This window comes from Eurosta solidaginis, chromosome 2 (assembly GCF_040869045.1).
Source record: "Eurosta solidaginis isolate ZX-2024a chromosome 2, ASM4086904v1, whole genome shotgun sequence".
NCBI classification, from domain to species: domain Eukaryota; kingdom Metazoa; phylum Arthropoda; class Insecta; order Diptera; family Tephritidae; genus Eurosta; species Eurosta solidaginis.
The window spans coordinates 112,678,381-112,706,086 of NC_090320.1; the positions used below are offsets into that span (position 1 = coordinate 112,678,381).

General features: G+C 41.8%; 1 protein-coding gene, 1 long non-coding RNA gene and 1 pseudogene across 2 annotated transcripts; 2 read left to right on the forward strand and 1 right to left on the reverse strand.

Annotated features, from left to right (window-relative positions):
- Positions 1-12,240: 12,240 nt before the first annotated feature.
- LOC137241606 (protein WBSCR14 homolog) lies at positions 12,241-14,955 on the reverse strand. The gene is given in 1 exon segment (XM_067769146.1): positions 12,241-14,955. A coding segment is annotated over 1 exon segment (2,715 nt).
- A 7,456-nt stretch (positions 14,956-22,411) lies between these two features.
- Positions 22,412-25,540, forward strand: LOC137242315 (uncharacterized). The gene is made up of 3 exons (XR_010950183.1): positions 22,412-22,445; positions 25,059-25,221; positions 25,290-25,540. It is a non-coding gene; the product is annotated as an uncharacterized lncRNA (long non-coding RNA).
- Positions 23,407-24,310, forward strand: LOC137239385 (UMP-CMP kinase pseudogene; annotated as a pseudogene).
- Positions 25,541-27,706: the final 2,166 nt, after the last annotated feature.

Consider the following 27,706-nt stretch of genomic DNA (forward strand, 5'->3'; position numbering starts at 1 on the left):
TTAAGGAGCGGCAAAAATGTATATGGGAAACAAAAATCCCTACCATATTAATCTTATTAAAATACATGTACATTTATGTATGAACATTTACACACTTGTTTGCTAAAAAAAAAGTTCTATGATCAGTACCTGCAGTGGTTAACGACCCAAAGAGGATAAATATAATAAGAGCCGTCACTCGTTATTTTTTAGGCAATTACTCGATGTAAACTATGAGGTAGTCGCTACTTTTTTTTTTGGGCGAGATGTTTATAAATGTCTTCTATACATTTTCATGGGGTATTTGTGTCTATTTTTCCGACTGTATTTAATTAATTATTCAATTCTCTTTCATAAAACAAAAGTAGCGACTACCTCACAGTTTACATCGAGTAAATGCCTAAAAAATAACGAGTGACGGCTCGTGTTATATTTATCCTCTTTGAACGACCCCGATATTTCCAAAAATGTTTGAAGATAAAGATGTTGCATGCGCGAACGTCAGTGGAAAGCAGCGGAGCTTCACAAGGTTCTAGTAGGTCACTTTCACCACACCAAAAACTTTAACACAATTTTTAACATATTTTAAGGACACAAAATACACTCAGCGGAGTTTTAGAGAGTAAAAATTAAAATGCTGAACAGATTAGCTGAATAAAAAGTGTACAAATAATTGTTAAATAATAAATACAGACAGTGGTAGTTTAACAAATTCTGCTGTGGTAAGTGGTGAATGTGACCTACTAAAGTTTTGTGAAGTTTGCTTTATACTATTTTTCGTCCCTGCAACATCTCTATTTTAAAATTGTCTCTGATGTTTCTAGCTTAAGACTCACGCCCAACTTTGGTTACGTAGATATATGTTAACATAATAAATGTTAACTCCTACATAAATATGTGAACACTTGTCAGCAACAATAAATCGGTACACCGGAAGTGCAACTCGACTTTCACAATATTTCCCATACCTGAAGCCAGACGCATCGTCAGCAAAAAGCTTATTTTTAATTGTGACGGAAGTCAATGGCACCGTCAGCAAAAATATTATTTTCGATGGGAGCAGAAGTCTTCACACGCGCAGCCCAAATTGGCAAATTCGGAGAATTAGCAAAACAACAACAGCAAGTGGACAGTGCAAGTTAGCTTAGCTGTGTAAATTAAATTGTAAAAGTTAGTCTTAGTTTTGAACTCATTAATAAATGGTCGGTTGACCAAAAAAATTATATATTTTTCGCTCTTCTAATAAGGAATGCGTTAACTGGGCCCAACGTTTAGGGACCTTTGTTGTCAAGTTCGCGTTCGTGTTAAAGTAAAGTGAATCGTAAAAAATTCCGAAAAAATCCAAACCGTTCAAATAAAACAAAAACGCCAGGATTAAACTACATGTGCCACAACAGTGCCCTCGGCAGGAAAACACCCAAAATCGGGCCGGAAAATCAATAATTATACAAGAGTGTGCAGGAAAAGAGGCCCCCAGTACCGCCCAGCAGGACCGAAAACAGGAGATGCTAGACATCAGCCGCCGCACCATCGTAGGATTAAGCTATGTAATGTAAGTAAAATTTTTAAGCAATAAGATTTTAAAAGAATTCAAAGAAAAGTGTCATTAAAATTTTTAAGCAAATAAGATTTTAAAAGAATTCAAAGAAAAGTTTCAGTAAAAATTTTAAGCAAATAAGATTTTGAAAGAATTCAAAGAAAAGTGTCTGTAAATTATTTAAGCAAATAAGGTTTTAGAAGAATTTAAAGAAACGTGTTAATAAAATTTTAAAAAATTCAACGAAAAATGTCAATAAAATTTTTAAGTAATTAAGGTTTTAAAGAAAACTTGAAGAAAAGTGTTAGTAATATTTAATTTTTAGGAAAGGATCGAAATCGAGCTAAAAAAATTTTTAGGTAAATAAGGCTCTAAAAAATTTAAAGAAAAGTGTTAATAATATCTTATTTTTAGAAAAAAAGTCTAAATCGAACAAAGAGGCAAATAAGCATTTAATAAAACTTAAAGAAAGGTTATATACTAAACCTTTAAATCAAAGTTTATTCTAAACAAAGTGAAGGAATCACATCAAACCACAATTGAAGCGAAAAATTAGTTAATCAAAACAGTTCAACCCAGTTTTAAGGAAATATAGTTAAATGTTTTAAGCCAGTTGCCTTACTTTAATTTTATAAAATGTCAAATCCCGCAAACCTCATGCGACCTCCTGTGCTGAAAGCACCCCCCACGGCACAGAAGCCATGCATCTGCTCACCCGCACGTATAGGTACAAAGCCCGTGGACTCAAAGGAGATCTACCAATACTCCTCGGAATGAGAGAGCCCGCAGACCTCCCACAGGCCCCCACTTGTGTTTGAAACTCGAAAACCAAAACTTCAGATTCCACTATGCCTTAACAAATAATGGCCAAGCTAGGAGAACTTTGGACATCCGTCCACCCCTTCCACCCAGAAAATTCAATAATGAATTTTACCCGGAATTGGCATTTATGCCCCAACCGCGGTTGAACACCGCTTCACCCTATAGGACTGCCCATTATAATCAGTACCAAACCCCATATCAATCGAACCACTATAAACAATACCAAACCCCACATCAGTTGAACCAGTACAACCAATATCAAACCCCACATCAGTTGAACCAATATAACCAATACCAAACCACACACCAACACAACCAATTTCCTTCTCGTCCATATAACCCACCACCTCGCCCATTACAAAAACCCCAACCACGTCCGGAACCAATGGACATAGACCAGTCGTTACAGACTAGAAACATTAACTACATGAACAGACCAAAAGCGAACGATCCCACCAACAAGAGACCACCACCTCCTACCCCTTCATTCCAAGTGCCTAACAAAATTCAGAGGAGCTACCACATAGATATAAACCCACCGCCGGATAATATTCATGTGGAATACCTGACAACGAATGACTACCAGACGTGTTACGACACAGACTATTACGAAAAGGACCCCAGGATGACAGCTATCTTCACACTACTGACTTATGTTTTTTAGAATGAATCACTCTTCACTGCCTTACTTTGAATGCAGACTGAAGAGTGGAACTTTAGCAAAATTTTTGATAGATACAGGATCAACCAAAAATTATATACAACCATCCATAATTCCCAATCCTACCAAAAACGAGACAAACTTCTTCGCCAAATCCATAGCAGGCGATATCGAAATTAGCGAGCATACATTAATTAACCTTTTCAATACACCAAATAAACTGAAATTCTACCTTCTTCCTACATTGCGTTCATTCCATGGCATCCTTGATAATGAGAGCCTCAAAGAACTCGGAGCGGTTATTCATGTTAAGGACAACTACATGGTTATACAAGATAAGACCAAAATAAAGATAAAACGTCTGGCTTCAAAATCAATAAATACAATTGACATAAAGGACAACATGACACCAAACCAAAGGGTAAAAACTAACAACTTAGTAGAAAATTTTTCGCAACTATTTGCTGAACCTAACGATAAGCTTACATATACCACCCAAGTTGTAGGAGAAATTAGGACAAGTAAGGACACCCCCGTGTACACAAGGTACTATCCACACCCAATGTCGCTAAAGAGCGAAATAGAGTCACAGATCGAGAAAATGCTAGACGATGGCATTATTCGGCCATCAAGGTCCCCTTATAATTCAGCCGTTTGGGACATAACAAAAAAACCTGACTCGCAGGGTAATAAACAGTACAGGATAGTAATCGATTATCGTAAACTCAATGCAATCACTGTAGCAGATCGGTACCCAATACCACAGATAAATGGGGTGGTATCCCAACTGGGAAAAAATAAGTATGTTTCCGTATTAGATCTTAAAAGTGGATTCCACCAAATCCCACTCAAGGAATCCGACATCGAGAAAACTGCCTTCTCCATAAATAATGGAAAATTTGAGTTTACAAGGCTACCATTCGGCTTAAAAAATGCCCCCTTCATATTCCAGCGAGCCCTGGACGACATCCTCCGCCACCATATTGGCAAGATAAGCTGCGTGTACATCGACGATATAGTCGTATTCAGCAACTCCGAAGAGGAGCATGCTCTCCACCTACAACATATATTTAAAACTCTCGAAGATGCCAAAATGAAAATTTAGTTGGACAAATGCCATTTCTTCCGGGACTCCGTAGAGTTCCTTGGATTCATCATATCGTCAAAGGGAATCACAAAGAACCCAGCAAAGGTGGACGTAATCGCAAAAATACCATACCCCAATACAATTAAACAACTTCGCTCATTTTTAGGCCTTTCCGGTTATTACCGCCGCTTTATTAAAGACTATGCCATGTTGGCTAAACCCCTAAAGACACTCTTAAGAGGGACGAATATCAAAGAACAAGTTCGCGAAAATAAATATTGATCTAAGCGAAGAGGCAAAAGACGCCTTCAACAAAATTAAGAGATCCCTTATGTCTGACGACGTAATACTAGCATACCCCGATTTTAGTAAGGAATTTCACCTGACAATCGATACATCTAACTATGCTACAGGTGCAGTTCTCTCCCAGGACAAAAAACCCATCGCATTCATTTCCAGAACACTCAACAAAACAGAAGAGTCATACGCCACAAATGAAAAAGAATTTTTAGCAATAATATGGGCCCTCAACAATTTCAGAAACTATCTATATGGGTCAGCCAAGGTTAAAATATTGACAGATCATCAACCCCTTAGGCAAGCCCTTAGCAATAAAAACTACAACGCCAAAAAACCGTTGGAAATCTATTTTAGAAAAATACAATCACGAACTCCACTATAAACCAAGTACAACCAACGTTGTAGCCGACGCACTCTCAAGAATGCCTACTGAACCAATTAACTCTCTCTCCTCAACGCAACACAGTGACGAAAGCTCATCAGACGATTTGATTCACCATGTAGAAACACCAATAAATGTTTTCAAAAACCAAATATTGCATCAAAACAGACGAACGAAAAATGGGAAAATACAAGAAATATACACAATACATTTCAGTAACTACGAAGTTAGATTTACCCAACTCCACGTCCAAGACGTCACAAACGAACATGAGCAGGAAGAGATTATAATAAAAACACTGTAGAGAAAATAAATCCTAAATCCTTGAAGATTACTATTTCCCATCAATGACCTAAAGAATCAATAGAATCATTCAGCAATGTACAGTCTGTAAAGAAAACAAATATGACGACACCCCTGTAAACCAACATTAGGCCAAACACCCATTCCCCAATATCCTGAACAAATCTTGCACATCGATATTTACCTAACTGATAAACATATCGTTTTAACAGCAATAGACAAATTTTCGAAGTATGCACAAACAAAAATAGTTCGATCAAGAGCGGTAGAACATATTAAAGAACCCCTCCGTGAGATACTTTTTCAATTTGGCGTACCCGAATCAGTATAATAGACAACGAAACTTCTCTTAATTCAGCTACGGTCAGATTCCTATTAGAAGACACATTAAATATATCAATTTTTAGAACACCACCTTACACCAGTTCCGTTAACGGTCAAGTGGAACGCTTTCACTCGACACTCACAGAAATAATGCGCTGTTTAAAAGCAGAATGAAATTTTACTGCATTCGCCGAACTCCTTGATAATTTCGTCTACGACTACAATTGCACAGTCCACTCAACTACATAAAAGAAGCCAGTAGAGGTATTTTGTGGAAGAAGAGTCTCCACGGATCCAAGCCAATTTGAAAAGGCTAGACAAGAAAACATCTCTGAACTAAAAACCAAACAGGAAAAAAATATTTCATACCACAATAAAAACCGCCACCCCATAAAAATGTATCATCCTGGAGAAAGTATTTACGTCAAAATCAACAAAAGATTAGGCACGAAAATTTTCCCCAAATTTAAAAAAGAAATAGTAAAAGAAGACAGAAATTCAACCATTTCACGGAAACAGGAAAAGTAGTCCACAAAAGCAACATTAGTGAACAAATGCGTGGTGGCAACGGCGCGCACCCACGTATTTGTAAAAGATTAGGTTAAGGCGAAAAAAAGGAAGAAAATAAAAACACCAAAATGGTTTCGTATTAGTACAAGGGAATTCACAGTGTTTTTTATTCAATATGTATAAATACAACAAGTGTTAAGGAAATTTATTAACAGATGTTGTGAAAATGAAAATGTTAAAGATATTTTCGGAAATTATTTTATGAATTTGACAACTTACGTGAACGGGCGATTACGTGTTCCTTTGCTGGCTGCTGGATCAAAAGAGGACGAGCCTCTTTGCGACATGAGCCGATGAACCCTAGATACAGCTCCTTCGTTGGGTTTCCCGGCAACAAAGTTGCTATACCGCGGGCTCACAGCGGTAAAACTCTAAGATACATGCGTACTACCACTCACACATGCCTGTGTGTATGAGTAATCACAAGCATATGTGGGTGGTAGTAAACGAAGAAAACTATGTTACGAGGGGGGGGGAGATATATTTAGGCCTGTGGCCTAAACATACCGGCCCCTTGCCGTAAGCAACAAAGAAAACATTAAAAAAAAGGGATGCCACGTGATCGCACGTCCAGTAAGGCGCTAATGAAAGAAGGCAGTGCAGATGCGGACTGCAAGCACTGCACGCCAAATGGTTGACCTCACGTTTCGCTCTCCTGTGGAAAAAGAAAAGATGTTATTAAATACACGTACGTGGTTTTAAATCCCGTGCTGTAATTACTTATTTTTATGAAACAACTCCTATTTTTGGCAGGCTCCTGAGACTACCAGCCCGAATACGGTTGGTTGGGTCAGGAGACCGCCAACTGTTGTTGCTGGCGTTCCGCTCACCATCAGTTCGGCGTATAGATCAGCGCCGAGTGTAAGACGAACTGGCGATGAGCGGTAGAACTGCGGATCTGCAAGCCGCATGGATGGCGGACTCAACCGATAGTGGCCGTTGACCACGGCGGCTTGGGTAGTGACATGAGTCGTTGACCCGAACTTGCCGCGCAGAATAAGTGTGCATTGCCCTGGTCCTTGGCGCTCTAACTGCAAATCGCGTACCAGCTCTGCATCGACTATGGTGCTGGCGGCGCAGGGATCAATGATCGCACGTACCAAGTGTAGGTGCCCACGCGATTCGACGCGTACGATGGCCGTCGGCGCAATGGGCACGAAAGACCGCATTATGGGCGCTGGAGTGGCTGGGAGCAGCCGGCCGGTTCGGAAGCCTTCCGGTGTACCACGCGATAGTGCTTGCATATTTTGGGCGTCAGAATGGTATGGCGTTGATTTATCCCTCCGCTGCTGTCTGCCGCGTTTGGACGACATGGTCGGGCCTCCTTGGAGTCCAATGTTGCGGTGCCGCCAGTTGTCTCGTTCGTTTCGACGTTTGTTTGCTTTCGCCGCGCTTCTTTCATGCTGTAACAGCGGCCGGAAACTGCGCATCCCATGGTTGGCCGTTGACGGTCTTGTTGTCTCCGTTTTACTTCTTTCTTCCTCCGCCTTTGCTCTCTCCTCCTCCATTTCTTCCTCCTCCACCTGCTGAGCCCAGGATTTAGCCGGTCCCGACAGGTTGATTGACAACGCGTCGTCGGACGTATTGTCGTCGCCATTTGTGGCTGTCTCGTCGCATACCGGCCGACGCTCATCTAAATGAAGCGTGGTGTGGTGCTTCTCTTGGCACCTCTTGCAGCGATACTTGCTGCTACACTTGTTTACCCGGTGGAAGGGTGACAGACAGTTCGGACAGTACTTATATAGAAGCACTGCCCGCAACCTCTCTTCTGGAGATTTTTTCCGATATTCGGGACAGATTCGGAGACTATGGTCCCTGCCGCAAAGCTGGCAAGCGACGTCGAAACGCGTTGCGCCTCCCTCTGACTTGGCCAGTAAAGTTTGGTAGCGGGTCATGATCTGAAAGAATATTGATATCATTGATCATGCCCAAATTGAGGTTGGCGGAATGTTGTTTGGGTGGCGTAACCAAAAAAAAATTATCTCTAACATATTATCCAAAAAAAAAACATTTTATTGAAATAAAAATTTAATTTAAATAAAAAGGACCATATTTAAATACTTATGCGCGCAGGGAAACGAAGAAAAAACGGCTTTAGCACGCATCCATGCGATGTGGCTGGTGCTTTAGTCATTCCACGTCATTTGACTGGTCATTTTACGGTCATAGGTTATATTCCTAGTCACATTTGCATGGGCGTGATTAGGTTTTGTGACCAAATTTTTGTGGGGATTTTATAATTTATTTTATGTCGGTAGATGTCGCCGAAGTAGTCCTAAAGATTTATTTTTGATTTGTGGTGAACTTTGTTTTCACAACAAGTGGCCTGCCACCACACGGAACGGTTCCAAACCTGGCTGAAAAGGTATTACAGAGTTGCACTTCCACCATTCAACATTATTTTTGACGTGTACTGTCGATAATGTTGAGATTCGTGGAATTAAGTATTTTAAATCTCGACTAAATGAATGATTGGTCGAGATATGTAATACGCGACATGTGTGGAGTGTTGTGCTCGATATGTCGTGCGGCATGTAATGCGTGACGTGTAGTGCGGCGTGTAGTGCATGACGTGTAGTGCGGCCTGTAGTACGTGGCGTGTAGTGTGCGCGATGATTGCGCATGAGGCCTAATGTCGGTGTTGCCGTGCATTGACTGTCAAAGAAAAGTGTAGACATTTGACATTTGTTACAATTTTATTTTATTTTTTTCATTTTGTTCGGCCTGAGTGCGTCGTAAACCGGCAGTGGGTAGGCGCACAAGGGTCGATCTCGGGAAGGTTTACTCAAAAAAATATGATAAAAGAAAACACAAAGAGGAATTTCCTCGTTATAATATAATATTTAATTCAGAGTGAAAAGAAAATCTACAGTGGTTATAAGGTTACCTTTATGTTGAAAAAGTGATGACGGTGATCCTTGGCGATGTGTGCTGGTTGGCGGTCAATCGAGAAAGAGGCCGGTTATCCCGTTGAGGACAACCGCTAAGCCACGAAAAAGTCCTCTGGTATTAAGGAGGGGAAAAAAGCCACACACACAACAACCCCCACATATACGTGCATGGGTGCTGACAACCTGCACACACACGTGCATGTGTATGAAACGCATGCATGTGCATGCATGCACACAAATGCGGCGTGAGTGTGGGTGGCTGGAAATATTATTAAAACGTTAGGGAGGGGCGCCGTCAATCAGGTAAAAGTTAGGCATTTGGCCTAAACATGCCGCCCCCTTGCGGTACGCAACATCACAGTCCGCCAAGGATCACCGACCGTGAAGAAGAGAAGAAAAAAAGTAAAATCTTATAACTAATTATATCTAACTTAACATAAACGCCGGTCAGTCCGCCGGCTTGGCGGCACGCAAGATGGTTTGCGCAATGGGTGAGCTTGGTTGCTGATGCCTCTGTCATTCGGCACTTTTCCCGTTATGATTCAAGGCCTAAGCCAGGCTTGCCTAGAGCTAGGGATAGCGAAAAGAAGTAAGAAGATATACGTGTTCATATTTCTTGCCGTTTATTACAAATTCATTGGAAATTCTATGCTCGTGAATTTTGTATGAAGAAAATTTAATAAAAAATAGCTTATTGTAATGATACAAGCTTTTAAAACGCACACCTCCATTGTGAATTCATACAAGTGGCGAATTTTCGATAAAACGTTCACAATAGTGAACAGCGAGTGAGTATTAATATGTAGTCTGATTTTCGGTATACAAATTTAAAGGAAAGCTGATTTGAAACAAATGTACAATTCATGGCACTTCAATTTAATAACGGCGAGCAAAGGAAAAACAAACCTTTATTCCATTATATGGCCAAACGCGACTGCCGTTCTCCCTGTCAGCTATTATTTGACACGCAGGTATGGCAATGGAGGAATCGAAAGATCTTTCGCTGGTACGAATTCACAATGCAAGTCTTTTGCAACTGTGTACACCAAAAATTCAATAAAAATAACAAAGTATAAAAAATTCATCTGTGTCGGTCATTACCGAACATTTTGATGTTAGGCCTTGGTTGTGCCAGAGAGTACCCAACCGAAGATGGTACTCTGAGCCAGCAAAGGGCCAAACGCGGTGGGCAGAATCCCTGGTAATATTATCTCCGCATATACATCTGTTCCTAGGATGAGGCGGATCGGTGCGGATGCATGGAACTGCGGATCCGCCAGACGGAGATGTGCGTACGGGGCTGCGATAGCGCTGTCGATGCTGGTCGTCGGTGTCATGCGCCGAAAATTGGATAAGACCGCAGCATGGGTCGCAATCCTTTTGTTCTGTCCGTGTCTACCTCGGATACGCAGCAGACATCCTGCTTGCCCGCCAATGTTGCTGGTAGGAAGTTGGAGCTCCTGGGCGAGCTCATCCGCAATCACGGTGGTGGGGGAGCATCCGTCAAGTAAGGCACGGACGAGGTGTAGCCGCCCCCCAGCTTCTATCTTCACGACCGCGGTGGGTGTGATCGCTACCGTTGGTATCATGGTGGCGGTGGCTGCTGAATGCTGGGCTACGAGCCCTGACCGGAAGGCGGACACGGTGGTGAGCTGCAGTGTGTTGCCTCCGTGGCTGCGATCTTGTGGCTGATGTCGTTGGGGCAGGCGAAGAGGCCTTGTCTCCGCTCTGTGGTCACGTGAATGTCGTCTCCGTTGGGGGTTCCTGGGTTGCCGGCGAAGAGACCGGGTCTCCGCTCGGCCGTTATATGTATGGCGCCGTGCTGTCGCTGTCCCCTGTTGGAGCCGCTTCCTCTCGTGCTGCAGAAGTGGTCGAAATGATTTGGCTGTAGGTGGTATGGTCGGGCGAAGAGACCGCGTCTCCGCTCCGGTTCGGCCGGCATCTCGGTTTCGGGGTGGACGAAGAGGTCCAGTCTCCGTTCCAGCGTCCGACGCATATAACGAGATTGAGTCGTCTATCCGCTCTCGGGGTGAATCTAGCTCCTCTTCCACTTGGACGCTCCATGGCTTGGAGCGGGCTTCTTGTAATAGCTGCTCCTCTTCGTCGATCGAGGCGATGTGCAGCATCGTGTGGTGCTTCTCGCCGCACCGTTTGCATCGCCCTTGGCTTGGGCATGCGTTAGAGCGGTGATCAGGCGCCAAACACTTTCCGCAGTAGCTTTCGGGAATGGTTACGTAGAGGCGCTCTTCTGGCCTTTTCGCCCTGAATGCTGGGCACAAGCGGATAGGGTGTCGCTCAAGACACACTCGGCATTCCGACGAATAACGCGCTGCGTTCGTGGCAGCATTTCGTTTTAAAGCGGCAAAACGACCCATTTTCCTGAAAGAAGTGCAATATGTTTGACTGGGTCGAGTCATTCTCGAGATGCAGGGGCGAGTGGTCCCTAGTTGTATTATTGGGGATTTGGGAAATTTTATTAGCGCGCGCATAAGGGGAAACATCTGTCGCTGCATAAAAAAAATATTCATATGTGGCGTGCATTATGTGCATGGCCTCTTTCCCCGCACGTTATGTGCCTGGGTCTTTAGTGCCTTATTTTGTTTATTTTGTGTCACCCGGCAGCGTTTTAGTTGGCCACGGGCACACTAGTGCTGCAGAAAATGAGCATTTACGATTTTCGGTTCACACATTCTGGTGCCGAACCGGGTAGAAAGTGTATAGCGTGGGTTCTTTTGAGTCGCTGTTATTTGTGTTGTTGGTGCTAAAACTGTAGAATGTATCATTTTCCTCTTTTTGTATTACCTTTCGGTTATTTATGAGAGTTGTTTATTCAACCTTTCCCCAAGTACGCTTCTAGTCCTGTTTAATTGATGGCCTTTAGCAAATGGTACGGTTCCCGAAGGGTGTTTGGCTCCGGTACCGATTTTTCGGAAACGGGTTCTTCGGTACCCGTTTGCGTCATTTTATGCATCCCTAATATAATGTACATTTAAAACTCGGCATATATATGTACATACGTTGGTATAAGTATATGGGCAGTCAGTGCACGTACTTTACCGCATTGGTAGTTTGACCTACCTTTTTGACCCATTTTTCATTTTCTACTACTTCTGCTACCAACACTTAGATTCTACCAATATTTCAGTATTTTCGCACTGAAAACGCATGCTGCGATAATTTTAAAGTATTGAATTGCAGAGCCCACCCAACTAACATTAGGAGGCGATACTGACCAAATCAGTAAATTTTGAAAAAAAGAACTTAAACAGGAAATGAATTTTTGAGTAGAGAAATATAATGACTGAGTACGCGAATATTTTCTGCGCTATTTTTCTCAGTTTTTTTTTTTTCTTTTTTGAATAATTTGAACGACAATAGGAAGTTTTACGTAACGATAACATGCTGAAATTGGTTATTTTTCAGCTGATGTATTGAATTGCTACGCGAACGAGGTTTACTGGTTTTAGCTTGGTATTTTGGTACAGCAAAATTATCGTGACTTGATCTTGACTCAATCTTTTGCAAAGTTACATTTAGTGGCAAACTATTCGATCTAAAAATTTCTCGAGGGATCACATTAACACTTGTTTGTTGTTGTTGACCAAGCTGTTGCATTTGATTTTGTTGTGTGGTTAGCAAATATTGCGCAGGTTGTTGTTGATGTAAATGACAAGTTGAGGGCGATAGTTGGCATTGTGCTTGTACCTGTAATTGTAGTGGGCTTGGCAATGATGTCACCTGACAGCCTAAATTCAATGGCAGCGATTGTTGATGAAGGTGTTGTGCATTTGGCATATTTATGTAGCCACCAGTCGATGCAGATTTCTTAAAACTACGTACACTTGGATAAGGTTTATAGGAGTTTGAGTTATTGGTGTTATTTAAATTTGTATTAACGCTATACACATCATTTGAAGCATTCAAATTGTATATAGAAAGCACATCGGCAGATGATGGTTCGGTTTTAACTGCCTGTAAAAGTATTGAAGAATTGCTCGTGTGTGATGAATTATTAGCATTGAATTGTGTTGTGTTGGGCAAACAATTTGTAGCCGCATGTAAAATGCCATAACCTTTTGGCTTTTTATTTACCATTGTAACATTAATTAAATTATTATTTGCATTAGGGCCACTGCGCGCCGACGGACTGAGTTCAATATTGTTATAGCCACCATACGCCGTCCCACTGCTTGTACCTTCAACAGAGCCAGTTATTGATGCAGCAGTAGACGGATATTGAGCGGGCGGTGTTTGCATTTGTTGTTGTTGTTGCTGCTGATGATGAAAGGCCATTGTCTGATGCAATCCTGTGCATGGCAATGTCGGCTGCAGGTGTTGGTTTTGTTGACTCTTTTGCTGTTCTGCCAATATTTGCTGGTACACAGTTGTCTGATGCAATGTAGGTAGAGCTTTATCATAGTTGTGAGGCTCCCTTCTAAAAGGCCGTTGAGAAATTCGACCTTTCATAACACTTTTGCTAGGAAACTCATTAATTGATGTCCTGTTGCTTGTGGTGTGTTCACTTGTATTAGGAAAATGTTTTGAATGCAAAGGCATCGTTTGAGGTGCTGTTGGTACTGCTGTTGATGTGCTCAAGTTATTATTACCAACTGCTGAAGGACAATCGTCGGTCATAATAGCATCTACAGAGTTAATTTATTGCGTCTCATTAGTCCCTGATGTATTCAATAGTTGTCCACTGGTGTTTTCTCTTGTCAATGAAGCAGAAAAACGTTGTCCCATTCCCGACTGATATTGTATTGAATCCAATGGTGCATTTAAGTCCAACATGCTGGTATCATCGGTTACTGGCAATGTATTCTGTGAGCTGTCTACAACACCCACCATATTACTAGAATCCAGCTGATTAGATCCCATGATTGATGAAAAGTTGTAATCAACATTTTTAAGCATTTCATCTGTGCCTTCTTCTGGTACGGGAGGTAGACGGGTCGGCTGAAGCAATTCTGCGAAAAATAGAGCATCAAAAGTTAGGTCAATGTCTTCAATATTTGGCTGCAAAGAACCAAGTCCAGGCTGTATGAAATCTGCTATTCCTGCACCACGAGCTATCTCTCGTGGATCTGGGAAAGGAAAGGGCCCATTTATAGAAGAGAAGAGAGTATCATTTGTCCAGTCGTCAGGTAGCATTAACGAGCGATCGTTCAGTGGAGACCATTCCAAGAAATCGAACTCACTTTTCGTATCATATGTAAGACATCCTGCAGCTTTGGATTTCGAATTTTTACGCCATTTACGGTATTCTGCCTTGATAACAGTTGTTTGGCGTTTCCAATATTTTCCTTCCAACACAAAAGCCTGGGGATTGCTGTGAATATCAACATCCAATGGCGAGGCAAATTGGCAAACCGGTGTCCTACGTTTTAGTATGAATTGCATATGCCAGCATCGCCAAATTACATTGTTCAATCGTATTTTGTCCTTCCAGCGTAAGCGAATACCTTTGAAGTGATTCCATTTTGGGGATGTTAGTTTTTGACTGTATGCCAGATTCATGCATTTGAACAGCTTAGTAAGGGAAGTTTCAATTTCCAAGTGTGAAGCTACAGCCGATCCTTCGTTACCAGTTTCTTGTATGAATGACATTTTACGTGGAACAAATCGTTGTACATCAGTACAAGTATTTTCTAGATCCTCTGATTTTGAAAGATTTGGATCTTCAGGATCTAACATTTTCACTTCATCATCTTCCTCTAAATCGTCTTCCTGTGCCTCTTCGGCCTCAAAGTGAGACACCATAAATTGGCCGGAGTGTATGGACTCACGTTCAGATTTAGAAATATTAGCAGTATTAGTTCCATAATCGGATGAGGCAGCTTCTGATGCGACAATACTGCTTGACATGTTTGTTGCTAAACCACAGCTTTGTTGTTGTTTTTGTTGTTGATTTTGTTCTTGTTGTTGTTGTGCTGAGATCGGCATCGAACTCAGTGGCTCTGATTCGGAGAAATCAGTATCAGTATATTCACCATGAATGCTCCTTTTACGTTCTACCGTGCGCTTATATTCATTCAATTCATCATCGGTTACATTATCGAATGGCTTCTTAGCATATGGTGCCTTATAAAACGGCCGCATTATGTTGATAGCCACGTTGTATGATTCCCTTGGAGGCGGAGCCCATTAGCACGACATGATCGCCAGCTGGTGAAACGGTGGCCTCCTTAATACGATTAGCTTCGTCCCATGTAACACCCTCGAGTATGTGTGATTGTGGACCTGCGGATATTTTATCAGCACGTCGATTATCTTTAATCTGTGGCTGTATGCGTTTAAATTCTTTTGGATTTGTGGCAGATATCGAATCTGCGTTAGGTTATTGCTTGGCCTCGTTCCTTTGGCTGAGTGCATCTGCGTTCTGTGGCAGACCCTGAGTCTGCGTTAGGGTTCTGGTGTCCTCGCTCGGGGTGAGTGAGTGAAATGGGGTTTGGTTGTGAAAATTAAAAATAAGTGTTTTGTGGCAGATGGGGATCTGCATTAGGGTGGTTGATTAGCCTCGGTGGGCGAGCGCTGGGTTTTGAAATTTTGAAAATTTTAAAAGGATTATGGGCCGAGTGCCTTTGCTTTCTGTGGCAGACCGAGGGTCTGCGTAAAGGCTTTTCTGGTATACTCGTTCTGGAATAACGAGTGAGTGGGATGGTTTTTTTTTTGAAAATAAAAAAAATAGAATTTTTTTTTTTTTTGAACGGAGGGATGTGGAGGAACGGGGGGGATTGTTAAGCGAAGCTTTTGGTCCTCGCACAATCTATCTCCGTGGGAAGAAGGATCAGTTTGACCAAAGGTCGTCTGACTTGACCCTTCTCGGTTATGAGGTCGACTACACGTACTCGGTTATCTTCGCCGGGGTGTACGTTGACGACTCTGCCTAACCTCCATTCGTTGGGAGATAAGTTGTCCTCTTTGATGACAACTAGATCTCCCACGTGTATATTTTGTTTTGACTGTTTCCACTTCACTCGTTTTTGAAGTTCGGAAAGGTATTCCACCTTCCATCGTTTGCAGAAAGTGTGATGGAGGGCTTTGAGTTTCTGCCATCGATTGATCATCGAGGCAGTGCTCTCACTGGCATCCGGTTCTGGTGGAGCCAGCAGGTGGCTGCCGGTTAGGAAATGTCCTGGGGTTAGTGGTTCCAGATCCGTTGGGTCATTCGACCCCGGACTGAGAGGGCGCGAGTTGAGGCACGCCTCAATCCGGCACAAAAGTGTTTGGAACTCCTCCATAGTATATTTGTGGGGAGAAGCGATCTTTTTGAAGTGGCTTTTGAAGCTCTTCACTCCCGCTTCCCACAAGCCGCCCATATGTGGAGCGCCAGCGGGAATAAAATGCCAAGTTAATGCTTGATGGCTATACTTGGAGACTGTTTTGTCTCGGCTTTCTGCCAGGAAGGCTTTGAATTCCGATCGTAGAGATCTGGAAGCTCCGACAAAGTTCGTACCATTGTCGGAGTAGATGTTCTTCGGACATCCTCTTCTCGCGATAAAACGCGAAAAGGCCGCGAGGAAGCCTGGGGTACTAAGGTCACTAGTGGCTTCTAAGTGGATGGCCTTAGTGGAAAAACAGACGAAAAGGCATACGTAGCCTTTTGACAGTCGACATCCCCTACCGCGGTAGCTTTTGATGTCGAAAGGCCCTGCAAAGTCTACCCCGGTATTGGTGAACGCGCGGGTAAAAGTAGTCCGCTCGCAGGGAAGGGTCCCCATAAGTTGGGACTGTGCCTGCTTTCGGTGAATAATGCAGGTTTTGCAATTGTGGATGATGGCTCTGATCATGGTCTTGACATTCGGTATCCAGTATTGGGTTCGGATGAGACGGAGCATGAGCTGGTTCTCGCCATGAAGGGAGTCAAGATGAGCCATCAAAACGGTCAGGCGAGACAGCCTACAATTGTAAGGCAAGATGATCGGATGACGCTCATTGTATGACATGTCCTTTGAAGCCCCTAGACGCCCCCCTGTTCTAATAATAGCATCTTTGTCGATATATGGGTTGAGTGACAGTATTTCACTCTTTCGATCGATAGGTTCCCTATTTTTCAATTTTAAATATTCTGTCCCGTAAAATTGTTTCTGGCAGACTCGTATTAATGCTTGAGTCGTTGCCTTAATCTCATCGGCTGAGATTATACACGACCTTTCGTGGAACATTGCTTTAGTTTTTGGGTGAGTTCGTTTATAAAATCTCCTAACATAGGATAGAACCTTCAAAGCCCTGGGTAAATTTGAAAAACGGTCGAGAATATCTACATGATCTACCCTTGTCGTGGCATATGTTTGTGCCCTCTTCTCCTCAACGGACGTTTTGTATTCGGTCTCTTGTGCTGGCCAGTGGGAATTGTCTTCTTGCAGCCAAGAAGGTCCCTGCCACCACAACGAATTGTTTATCAACTCTGATGCAAGTAGTCCTCTGCTTCCTAGATCCGCTGGATTAGATTCCGAGTCCACGTGAAGCCAGTCCTTGCTACCGACCATATCGATGATCTTAGTGATTCGGTGTGCGACGAAGGTTGACCAGGAACAGGGCGGCTTTCTTATCCAAGCGAGTACGATGGTTGAATCCGTCCAGAGGTGAACTTTTGCTGGCCCCAAATGAATGTTTCGGAATATTGATTCCATGATTTCTGCGAGCAGCACGGCGCCGCAAAGTTCTAAACGTGGTAGTGAGATGGTTTTCACTGGGGCTACTCGGGTTTTGGCTAGCAAGAGATTTGTGAAAATTGTATCGTCCCTTTTTACGCGCATGTATATAGCTGCTGCATATGCCTTTTCCGATGCATCGCAAAAACCATGTATTTCGATGTCGTCCTCGGGCGTAAAATTTACCCATCGCGGTATCCTAATGTTATCTATTTCGTTATAGTGTTGGGTGAAATTTTCCCACCGTTCTAAGGTAGTTGGGGAGACAGGTTCGTCCCACCCGGTGCCCTCTAACCAGATATGCTGCATTAGTATTTTTGCCACTATGACCACTGGTGCAAGCCAGCCTAAAGGGTCGAAAAGTTTGGCTATAGCGGATAGGATTACGCGTTTGGTGATGTTCTCGCCACTCTCTAAAGCTCCTGCGGTGAAGTAAAACATGTCTGAATGCGCGTTCCATCGTATTCCGAGTGCCTTCACCGAGCTAGCCTCTTCAAACGCTAGGAAGTCCTCGCTGAGCAGATCCGTTTTGGGGATGTCCTGAAGGATTTCCTCACAATTTGATGTCCACTTGCGCAATGGAAAGACAGCTGAGTGTAATGCTTCGCGAATCTCGTTTCTTGCTCTGATTGTTGACGCTATTGTATGTCCTCCAGATAAAACGTCGTCGACATACATACTTTCTCGTAATATACCCGATGCTATTGGGTGCGTATTTTCTACATCATCAGCCAATTGTAGAAGTGACCGTATCGCGAGGTAGGGGGCGCAGTTTACACCAAATGTGACAGTCTTTAGTTCGTAAAGACTGATGGGTTCGTTGGGGGATGTTCGATGGACAATTCTTTGAAATTTGGCGTGATTATCGGTCACCCAAATCTGCCTATACATCTTTTCTATGTCGCTATTAAAGACAAAACGGTAAAGTCTCCAACGTAGAATTAAAATAGGCAAGTCTGCTTGGAGTACTGGACCTGGGTGGAGTATGTCGTTTAGACTAATGCCATTTGCTGTCGGACTTGACGCGTTGAAGACGACGCGCACCTTGGTAGTGGTACTTTCCGCCTTTACAACGGCGTGGTGGGGCAGGAAATAATTATCCGAATCGTCGGATGGTATATTATTCTTAATTTTTCTCATATGTCCAAGTGTTTCGTATTCTGACAACACCCGAACATACTCTTTTCCTAAATCTTGGTTTTTCAGTAATCGCCCCTCATTTCTGAAGAATTGTGAACATGCGCGCTTTAGAGACGGTCCTAATGCAATCTTCTCAGGGTAATCCTGCCTGAATGGTAGCGAGACTGTATATCTTCCACTTTCATCACGTTTTGTTGTGTCCTTAAATAATTGTTCACAATACCTTTCTTCTTCATTAAGCATTTTGTTTTTTGGAACATTTTCTACCTCCCAGAAAGCTTTTAATTGGTTGTCCAACGCAACCTCGTTGCAGAATGACATGATGCTCTTCGTTGGACTCGGTGCTTCGATGCGACCGGTTAGTATCCAACCGAACACTGTCTCTTGGGCCAAAAGTGTATTTAGTACATTCTTTTTCAGACCACTCAGTATAATTTGGGGATATATGTCTCCTCCAAGTATGAGGTCTACATCTTCGTTGATGTAGAACCTTTTATCTGCCAAAACCAAGTCTGGGAATGCCTGCATAGTCATGGCGTTGATATGGCAGGATGGAAGATTCCCAGTGAGTTTGGCTAGGACTAGAACGGGTGTAGTCAGGCTGAAGCAGGCATCCACTGGTGAACGTAATTCAATTTTGGATGCCTCTTTCACCTGAGCTGACACCGCATTTGTGATGCCTGAAACTTGGGCATGCATTTTTCTCGCTGGCAAATTGATTCTGCGTTTCAGTCTTTCAGTTATAAAGGAACATTCAGACCCTGAATCAATTAATGCCCGTGCGGAGAAGTCGGTACCATTATGGCGAATGTGTACGCGAGCAGTTCCTAATAGCACACCTGTGCTGGAATTCGTATGACAGGATGTCACATTTTTGTTCCCGTTTGAACCTGGTTTTTCTGATTCATGTCTCGCTAATGCCTGTCTAGAAGTAGAGGGCCTATTATCGTAGGAGTGTTGGGGCGGGTTGTAGGTGGTGTTTTTCTGTAGGGTATCCGCATGCAGGAGCGTATGGTGACGAGAGTGGCACGTATTGCAGTTGTAGGAACTGGTGCATCTGGTCACTGTGTGTCCTGGGGATAGACAATTCAGACAACCACTCGTAGATTTTATGAATTTAATCCTTTCAGGAGGGGTTAACTCGCAAAAGCGTGAACAGTTGCGTAATCTGTGTTCAGGGGATTTACACATTTTACAAATTGATTTTATTGTTTGCTTGGATACTTTCGTTTGAAAAGCACCAAGTCTTTTCGTAGGGGTTTCTGACGATTGTCGCGACGCGTTTGGTTTTTGCACTTTCGCAGTGGCATGCCCTGTAAAACCAGACACTGTTTCAAGTGTCTGAAACCGATTAGACAGGAATTTATCCATATTCTCCCACTTGGATATGTCCATTTTATGGTCTATACTTTGCTCCCAAAGAGCCAGCGTGCTCTCTGGTAACTTGGTTGAGCATAGATAGGTCAGGATTGCGTCCCAATTGGAAGTGTCAATTTTGTGGCATTTGAGGGACGAAATACAATTATTTATATCATTTTGCAGCTTTTTTATTGAACTGCCACACTCACTTTCTACCTTTTTTAAGTTAAATAAAATTTGTAGTTGTGTGTTAACTAAGATACGTTTGTTTTCGTATCTTTCACACAAGTTTTTCCAGGCCATCTCGAAACCTTCATTTGTGAGGGGGCATTTTTTAACGATATCTTTTGCTTCGCCCTGCGTTTTGTTGTTGAGATGGAATAACTTTTCCACCCCTTTCAAGCTGGAATTGTTTATATAAATTGCCGTGAAAAGGTCGCGAAAAGTTGGCCAAGACAGATAATCCCCTTTAAAAACTTCCGTATCGCAAGCAGGGAGGCGAATTTTATGCCCATGAGGTTCTTGCTCAGGGTTGACGTTCTTTTCATCCTTCTTGTATTTTTCTGCCTCAGCAGATATAGACGCTGAACATCGCACGTAGATTGCGTATGCTGCCTTTTGCTTCTTTCTGATCGCCATAACGTCATCCGCTGACACCTCATCAGATCCCAATAGCGAATCAAACGCAGACTTTACCTTCTTCCACAAGAGCCGCAACTCTTCCTGCTGTATTGCAAGGGTGTGTTTGCTATGGTCGCTCTCCGGAATAAGGCTGTAATCTTTATCAAACTCTGCGATTGATTCTGCTAAACGGATGTAGGTTTCCATTGTTTTATTTACGTTTATTAACGAGAAAATTGCCGATTATAGAAATGGAACGCTTTAGAGTAAAAATACCTGCCCAGCCGTAAATAAACACTACTGAAATTCGAAGTTTATTATTTATTTTGTTTATTGCAGAATTTGTCAGAGTAGCGACAACGAAAAGGGTTTACTTTATGGACTTTTTGTCACAGCAGCGACAACCGCAAAAGGTTTAATTTACAGACTTTGTCTCAGCGGCAACAACAAAAAAGGGGGACCACTCGCCACCTCCACAGATAATGGGTGTATTTTTGAAAAAGTGAAAAAATGCGTGCGATATTGCAAAACAAGCGCAAAAAAAGTGTAAATAGTGTTTAAAAAGTGAAGTGAGCACCGGATTAATTAATTAAATTGAACTCAATTTCGTGTTTGTGATGTGCAAAAAAACAACAACACAAAACTATTTAGTATGGTGCGGAAAATGAGGTTAGGTAACCCTCTTCCTTGTGTTGTGTCTGGAAAACCTTACCACTGGTGGGGGGATAGACCAGATAATCACAAGGATCGAAATAAAATTAATAAACCAAGTGCTTTAATTTTTGAAATTGGAAAGTAAAATGGTGCTCACTAAATAACTTCACTTTTTCACTTCTTTTTTTGATTTTAATTTTTCGCGCACTACACGGGTTTTTTTTCTTTATTTTGCAAAAAAAACAACACTCAAAAAAAAAGTGGCAAGAAATATAACACTTACTTCTTATTGGTTTTTGTGCTGGAAAAGTTGATTGTGCTGTGCTGTGGTTGGCAAATATGCTGTGGCTCTGGTCACCTATGTACAATGTAAAACCTCCAACTTTTTCCTTGTCGATTTTTGGCTGCTGTGATCTGTTGTGGCAAATAAATTTTTAGTAGGCAAAATTGTGCTGCGTTGTGGACTGTAATTTTAGGCTTTTAGTTCTTTTTTCGGTGCGTAAGGACCAATGTTCGGCCTGAGTGCGTCGTAAACCGGCAGTGGGTAGGCGCACAAGGGTCGATCTCGGGAAGGTTCACTCAAAAAAATATGATAAAAGAAAACACAAAGAGGAATTTCCTCGCTATAATATAATATTTAATTCAGAGTGAAAAGAAAATCTACAGTGGTTATAAGGTTACCTTTATGTTGAAAAAGTGATGACGGTGATCCTTGGCGATGTGTGCTGGTTGGCGGTCAATCGAGAAAGAGGCCGGTTATCCCGTTGAGGACAACCGCTAAGCCACGAAAAAGTCCTCTGGTATTAAGGAGGGGAAAAAAGCCACACACACAACAACCCCCACATATACGTGCATGGGTGCTGACAACCTGCACACACACGTGCATGTGTATGAAACGCATGCATGTGCATGCATGCACACAAATGCGGCGTGAGTGTGGGTGGCTGGAAATATTATTAAAACGTTAGGGAGGGGCGCCGTCAATCAGGTAAAAGTTAGGCATTTGGCCTAAACACATTTCCTGAATGGAAAAAAATCATTGATTTAAAACACGCGGTGGTGAGTATGGAGGCTAGAAGTTGTAGTCTTTTTTTCATTAATTAATTTTTCTTTCTCTTTTATTTGCAGGTATAACGATTGAGCACTAATATTGGACCACCAGTAAGGCTTTCATTACATTCATGAATTTGTTTATTCGTTTCAGCATAGATTTGACTTTTTTCATCATCCGTAAGCGGCTGACGCATAGATAAATCATAATAATTCTTTAATACAGGTACTCTATCCGTAACATTTGTCGCATTTGCAACAGTTGGCCTTCCAACCTCGTAAGTTAAATCACAATGAGTGGTAGTTTCGTTTTTATCTTCAGCTTGCTGCGTCAAACCATTTAAATAAGCTGACGTTTGCTCAGCAGTTTGTTTCTTTTCCAAATTTGCTGCTGCTGCAGTTTTAAAATTTTCTGTATCAAGACAAAATTTGAGCAGAGCAAGTGCTTGTCTTGTATCAAGATATTGCACAAAACAACTTAAACAATTGGGATCGCACACTATTGCTGAAAGTGGCATAGCCAGCCGTGATGTATATCGGAATATATCATCATCCGATACCAAACTGTAGCCACGCAAACTGCCACCGCAACTACCAACGCCATCAACGGTGCCATCATCTATTTCACTCTGTGCGAGTATTTCATCGCAAAAGCTGGAAGTCGATTTTAATGAATTGCGTTTAATACCAAACTTATTGTGCGTGGATTCGTTTTCTGATGTGTCGTTATTTTTAATTTGTGCATCCGATTTGTTGAATCATCAGACCATATTCCATGTCGGTGAAGTCCTTTCCGTTTCTTTAAATAATTCAGCATGGCAAACCCCGTCTACCGATGTCCCATATCCATTTAACAGGCAGTAATTAGCAAACTACGTTCCCTATTTCACTGTGCTGTGGCATATGCCTTTTAGGATTGAAGGATGGTGCCGTCTCAAGCTGCCGCTTTTTAAACAGCAGTTATTTGCCTTCTTGCCACCTTGTATGGTCCCGCCGTGAATTAACGCAAGAAGCCAAAAACAAAAAAACATCAATTTAAAAGGTCCGCATATCATCTAAGGTTCAGATGATCATGCTCAGCACAGCATTTCATGTTGGTGGCCTAAGTAAGTTAAATTCTACAAAGGCAGCCCTTCATACCAACAATTTGCTGCATCATATGAACTATCGAAGCAATTACAAACGTTCATATATCGCAAAAAATCAATTCTACGCTCTATAAGTAACAGGAAGTGCAGTCAGTAAAAAGTACAAACGGAGAAAAGTCAGAAGCAGTACAAAAAATGCCAGAAGAACAGAAACCTCAAATTATATTTGTATTGTGTGGCCCCGGTGCTGGAAAAGGTACGCAATGCTCCAAAATTGTGGAACGCTATCAATTTGTACATTTTTCTGCTGGTGATTTACTTCATGAGGAGCGTGTACGCGAAGTATGTGAATATGGTAGTTTAAGTGAAGAATATATACGTAATGGTAACATTGTGCCTGTCGCAGTGACATGCTCACTGCTTGAAAAAGCAATGAAAAATTTAGGCAAGCAACGGTTCTTATCGATGGTTTTCCACGCGATCAAGATAATCTCGATGGTTGGAAGCAACAAATGGGTGACAAAGTAGATTTGAAATTTGTCTTATTTTTTAACTGTAGTGAAGAGATATGTGTAGAACGTTGCTTGGCTTGTCGTCAAAGTGGTTCTGGCCGTAGTGATGATAATTTGGAGAGCTTGAAAAAAACGTGTACAAACATCTAATAATGATTCAACGCCAATAATTAAACATTTTGAACACTTAGGACAAGTTAAACAAATCGATGCAAGTCCCAATGCCGATGAGGTATTCAAAAATGTTGAGCAAGTATTTGCTGCAACTGGTATCCAGTAAAATGTATCGGTTGGAAAATATAAAAAGTACACACAGCTTAGCTATTAGATGCATATATGTAGTATATATGAGTACATACATACATCTGTGCATTTTATTTTTAATAATACGAGTATTTCTTTATTGGCTAGCATCAAGTGAAAATCTGACCATATTTCCGCCAATAGGCTTTTATTGCATTTGTCTTGGTATTATGATTTGTTCGACATGTAAAATGCTCAAGACCAAGCACGAATTCATAGATTTTCGTATATGGTCTGGCCTATTTCTAAGCTACGGTGATCATAAGGTCGCAGCTGATATTTCTGAAAATATCTTTTTTTAAAAAATAATCTTAAACCATATTTTTCAGTGGCAATTTAATAGTATCGCCGTTAATACCAAGCGGTTGGTTACCTCACTCTGAGATAACCATTGTTTCATGCATATTTGCATTTGTTTCTCCTTTTGCATTCATGTATTCATCAGCACACAGCTTTCCCGATTGGATTGTACTGGTTTCATTTGGTGTAAATGTACTTGCAAAATATCCATATAAAATGGATGATGCTGTTGCTACAGATTGGCGTTTCTTAGACTTAAAGGTTCCAACCTTTTGTTCCTTTGTCGTCGGCAATGGTATTTAATTTTGTTTAAGCTGTCGTACTGCATTATATTTGCTAATACCGGGTTTTCTGGTACATCTAGCAGCTCGCAGTAATTGGCCTGGAATTTACACATATCTTATTCCACATTGCGTTACATTAAGCTGGGCAGTACACTTGCAGCTGGCACATTAGCATTACTAGGTTCATGTTTTGTGGCGTTGAATCGTACTCCTCAGAAATATGTTACCCTTTTACAGGTTGTTATTTGTCTAATGGCTGCCTGCATTCTTACATACCCTTATATGACTGCAAATTTCAAAGATTCACCACGTTTTGGCAACTTAATTTCAATCGACGACAAGGATACAACATTAGTTGATGGCATCGATGGACATCGTAACATAAAGGGAACAGATAACGGTATACATATGAAAATTAATATATACCAAACATTTCCAGTGATGTTTTACAATTAAATTTTGTTAAAGGTACTTTGTCAATGGACCCCTGTATGGCATCAAATTTCCATGTCCGTGCCGGCGAACTTTTGACGCGCGGTGCCCATTTCGGTATTAGATCGTGAGTGTTTTATTAATGTATGTATATGTAACAAAAAATTGAAAACCATTGGGAATACATACAAGTGAAAAATCTTCCTATCCCTCCATTGCCATAAATTGAAGTGCCATAAATTGAACATTTATGTTTTAACTCAGCATTTCTTTTAAATGTGTATACAGAAAATCAGACTAAATATTAACATTCATTTTTACAAAAATCAAGTTAATTGAATAATTATGCAAACATGTTAAAATATGCAACTAATGCAATATAACAGTTGTCTACAAAATGGTTCAAAAGGTCTATTGAGCAAATTATTTAAGTACTCGAACAGCGATTGACGAGGTGATCGAGGCTGTTTACTGTTGTGAACGTTTTTTATCAAACATTCGCCACTTGTATGTATTCACAATGTTGAAAACCCTCACACCAGAAAAAAGGATATTGACTTCGGATATTAGTTTCTCCTGTAAATAAAGGAAACCGCATGCGCTTTATGCACCCATAATTGGGTATTTTTTTGAAATGAAAGGTACAAAGCCACTCGCTTCATTAAGCGAACCTCTGTCAGCACCCCCTAAAAATTATTACGCTTTTACAAAAATGGTTAAAATGGATAGCAGCCGTTTCCTCCTTAACCATTAGGGCAATCAAATAAACTGCATGCAACTACTCATATGTAGATGTTGTACCTAATCAAGCAAAGCCTATTATCCCTTGTTGCAAATGCGGCAAAAAATTAATTTTTGATTGTCAGTTGTTACATGGACAGTAACATCCGACCATCAATTTGGAACAATTTAAAATTACTTATGCAATGGCAAACTGAATATTGTTTGCCAAGCATATTATGGAATCATATTCGATCCAAATGTGGTTATTTTGGGTGGGCAACAATTTTCAACCATTTTTCATTCAGCTTTCTGAATCTGACCTGATTTTGTATGAGATGTGAAGAAACATATGATAATCGTATCCGAAAATCCTTCATAAATTTAACCCAAAACGGTGGAAATATGTTCACGAATATGATCTGAAACAGACTGTGAAGAGCAGTCAAATGTTCCTTACAAACGATTGAAATTCACTTTCCGTGTCCTTATATAATGAAATGGTATGAATAAATTTCTTCGGTATTCCTTGCGATATTAAACTATTTTTGAACAATTGCGTGGTGGCAACGGCGCACCCACGCAATCGTTGGAAAAGGTATTATGTGGCAGACAGTATATCTGAGTTAGGGTTCTTTTGGCCTCGTTCTGGGGAACGAGAGCTGGGTTATTGGTTTGTTGGCCTCGTTCGGGGTGAACGAGAGCTGGGTTATTTGGGATGAAGGAATGTGGACTATTAAAGTTCATTTTGATTGTCGTTGGGCGGAAGTAGTACCAGTTTCGCGATTGGTCTGCTAATTTGTCCCTTAATTGTATTGACGTCAACAACACGTACACGGTTATCGGAACCTAGATGTGTGTTGACGACTCTCCCCATTTTCCACTCGTTCGGTTGTAGGTTATCCTCCTTGATGACGACTAGGTCCCCGGGTTTTAAGTTGGATTGTGGATGTTTCCATTTATACCTTTTCTGGATCTCGGTGAGATATTCCGATTTCCATCTTTTGCAAAAGGTCTGATGAAGGGCTTTCATCTTTTGCCATCGGTTTACAATGGAGGCAGGGTTTTCACTACAGTCGAGTTCAGGTGGAGCTAAAAGATGCCCACCTACGAGAAAATGGCCTGGAGTAAGCGGCTCCAGGTCGGAAGGGTCGTTGGATGAGGGACTTAGAGGTCTCGAGTTGAGGCAGGCCTCAATTCGACATAAGAGGGTTGTAAACTCTTCGAGAGTATATTTATGATCGGACGCGATCTTTTTAAAGTGGGTCTTAAAACTTTTTACCCCCGCTTCCCACAAACCTCCCATGTGAGGAGCGCTTGTCGGTATAAAATGCCATTCTATAATGTGATGGCTATATTTAGTCAACGTTCCGTCCCTTGCTTCACGCAGAAATGCTTTAAACTCTGATCGTAAAGATCGAGAAGCTCCGACAAAGTTAGTACCATTGTCGGAGTAAACGTTTTTCGGACAGCCTCGTCTGGATACGAATCTGGCGAAGGCAGCTAGGAAGGACCCGGTACTAAGATCGTTTGTCGCTTCTAGATGGATGGCTTTCGTCGAAAAGCAGACAAACAAGCAAACGTATCCTTTCGAAATTCGACATCCCCTCCCTCGGTAGGATTTTATATCGAATGGTCCCGCGAAATCTACCCCAGTGTTAGTGAAGGCCCTAGTAAAGGTGGTGCGCTCTTTCGGAAGGATCCCCATAAGTTGCGTTTGCGTCCGCTTCCTG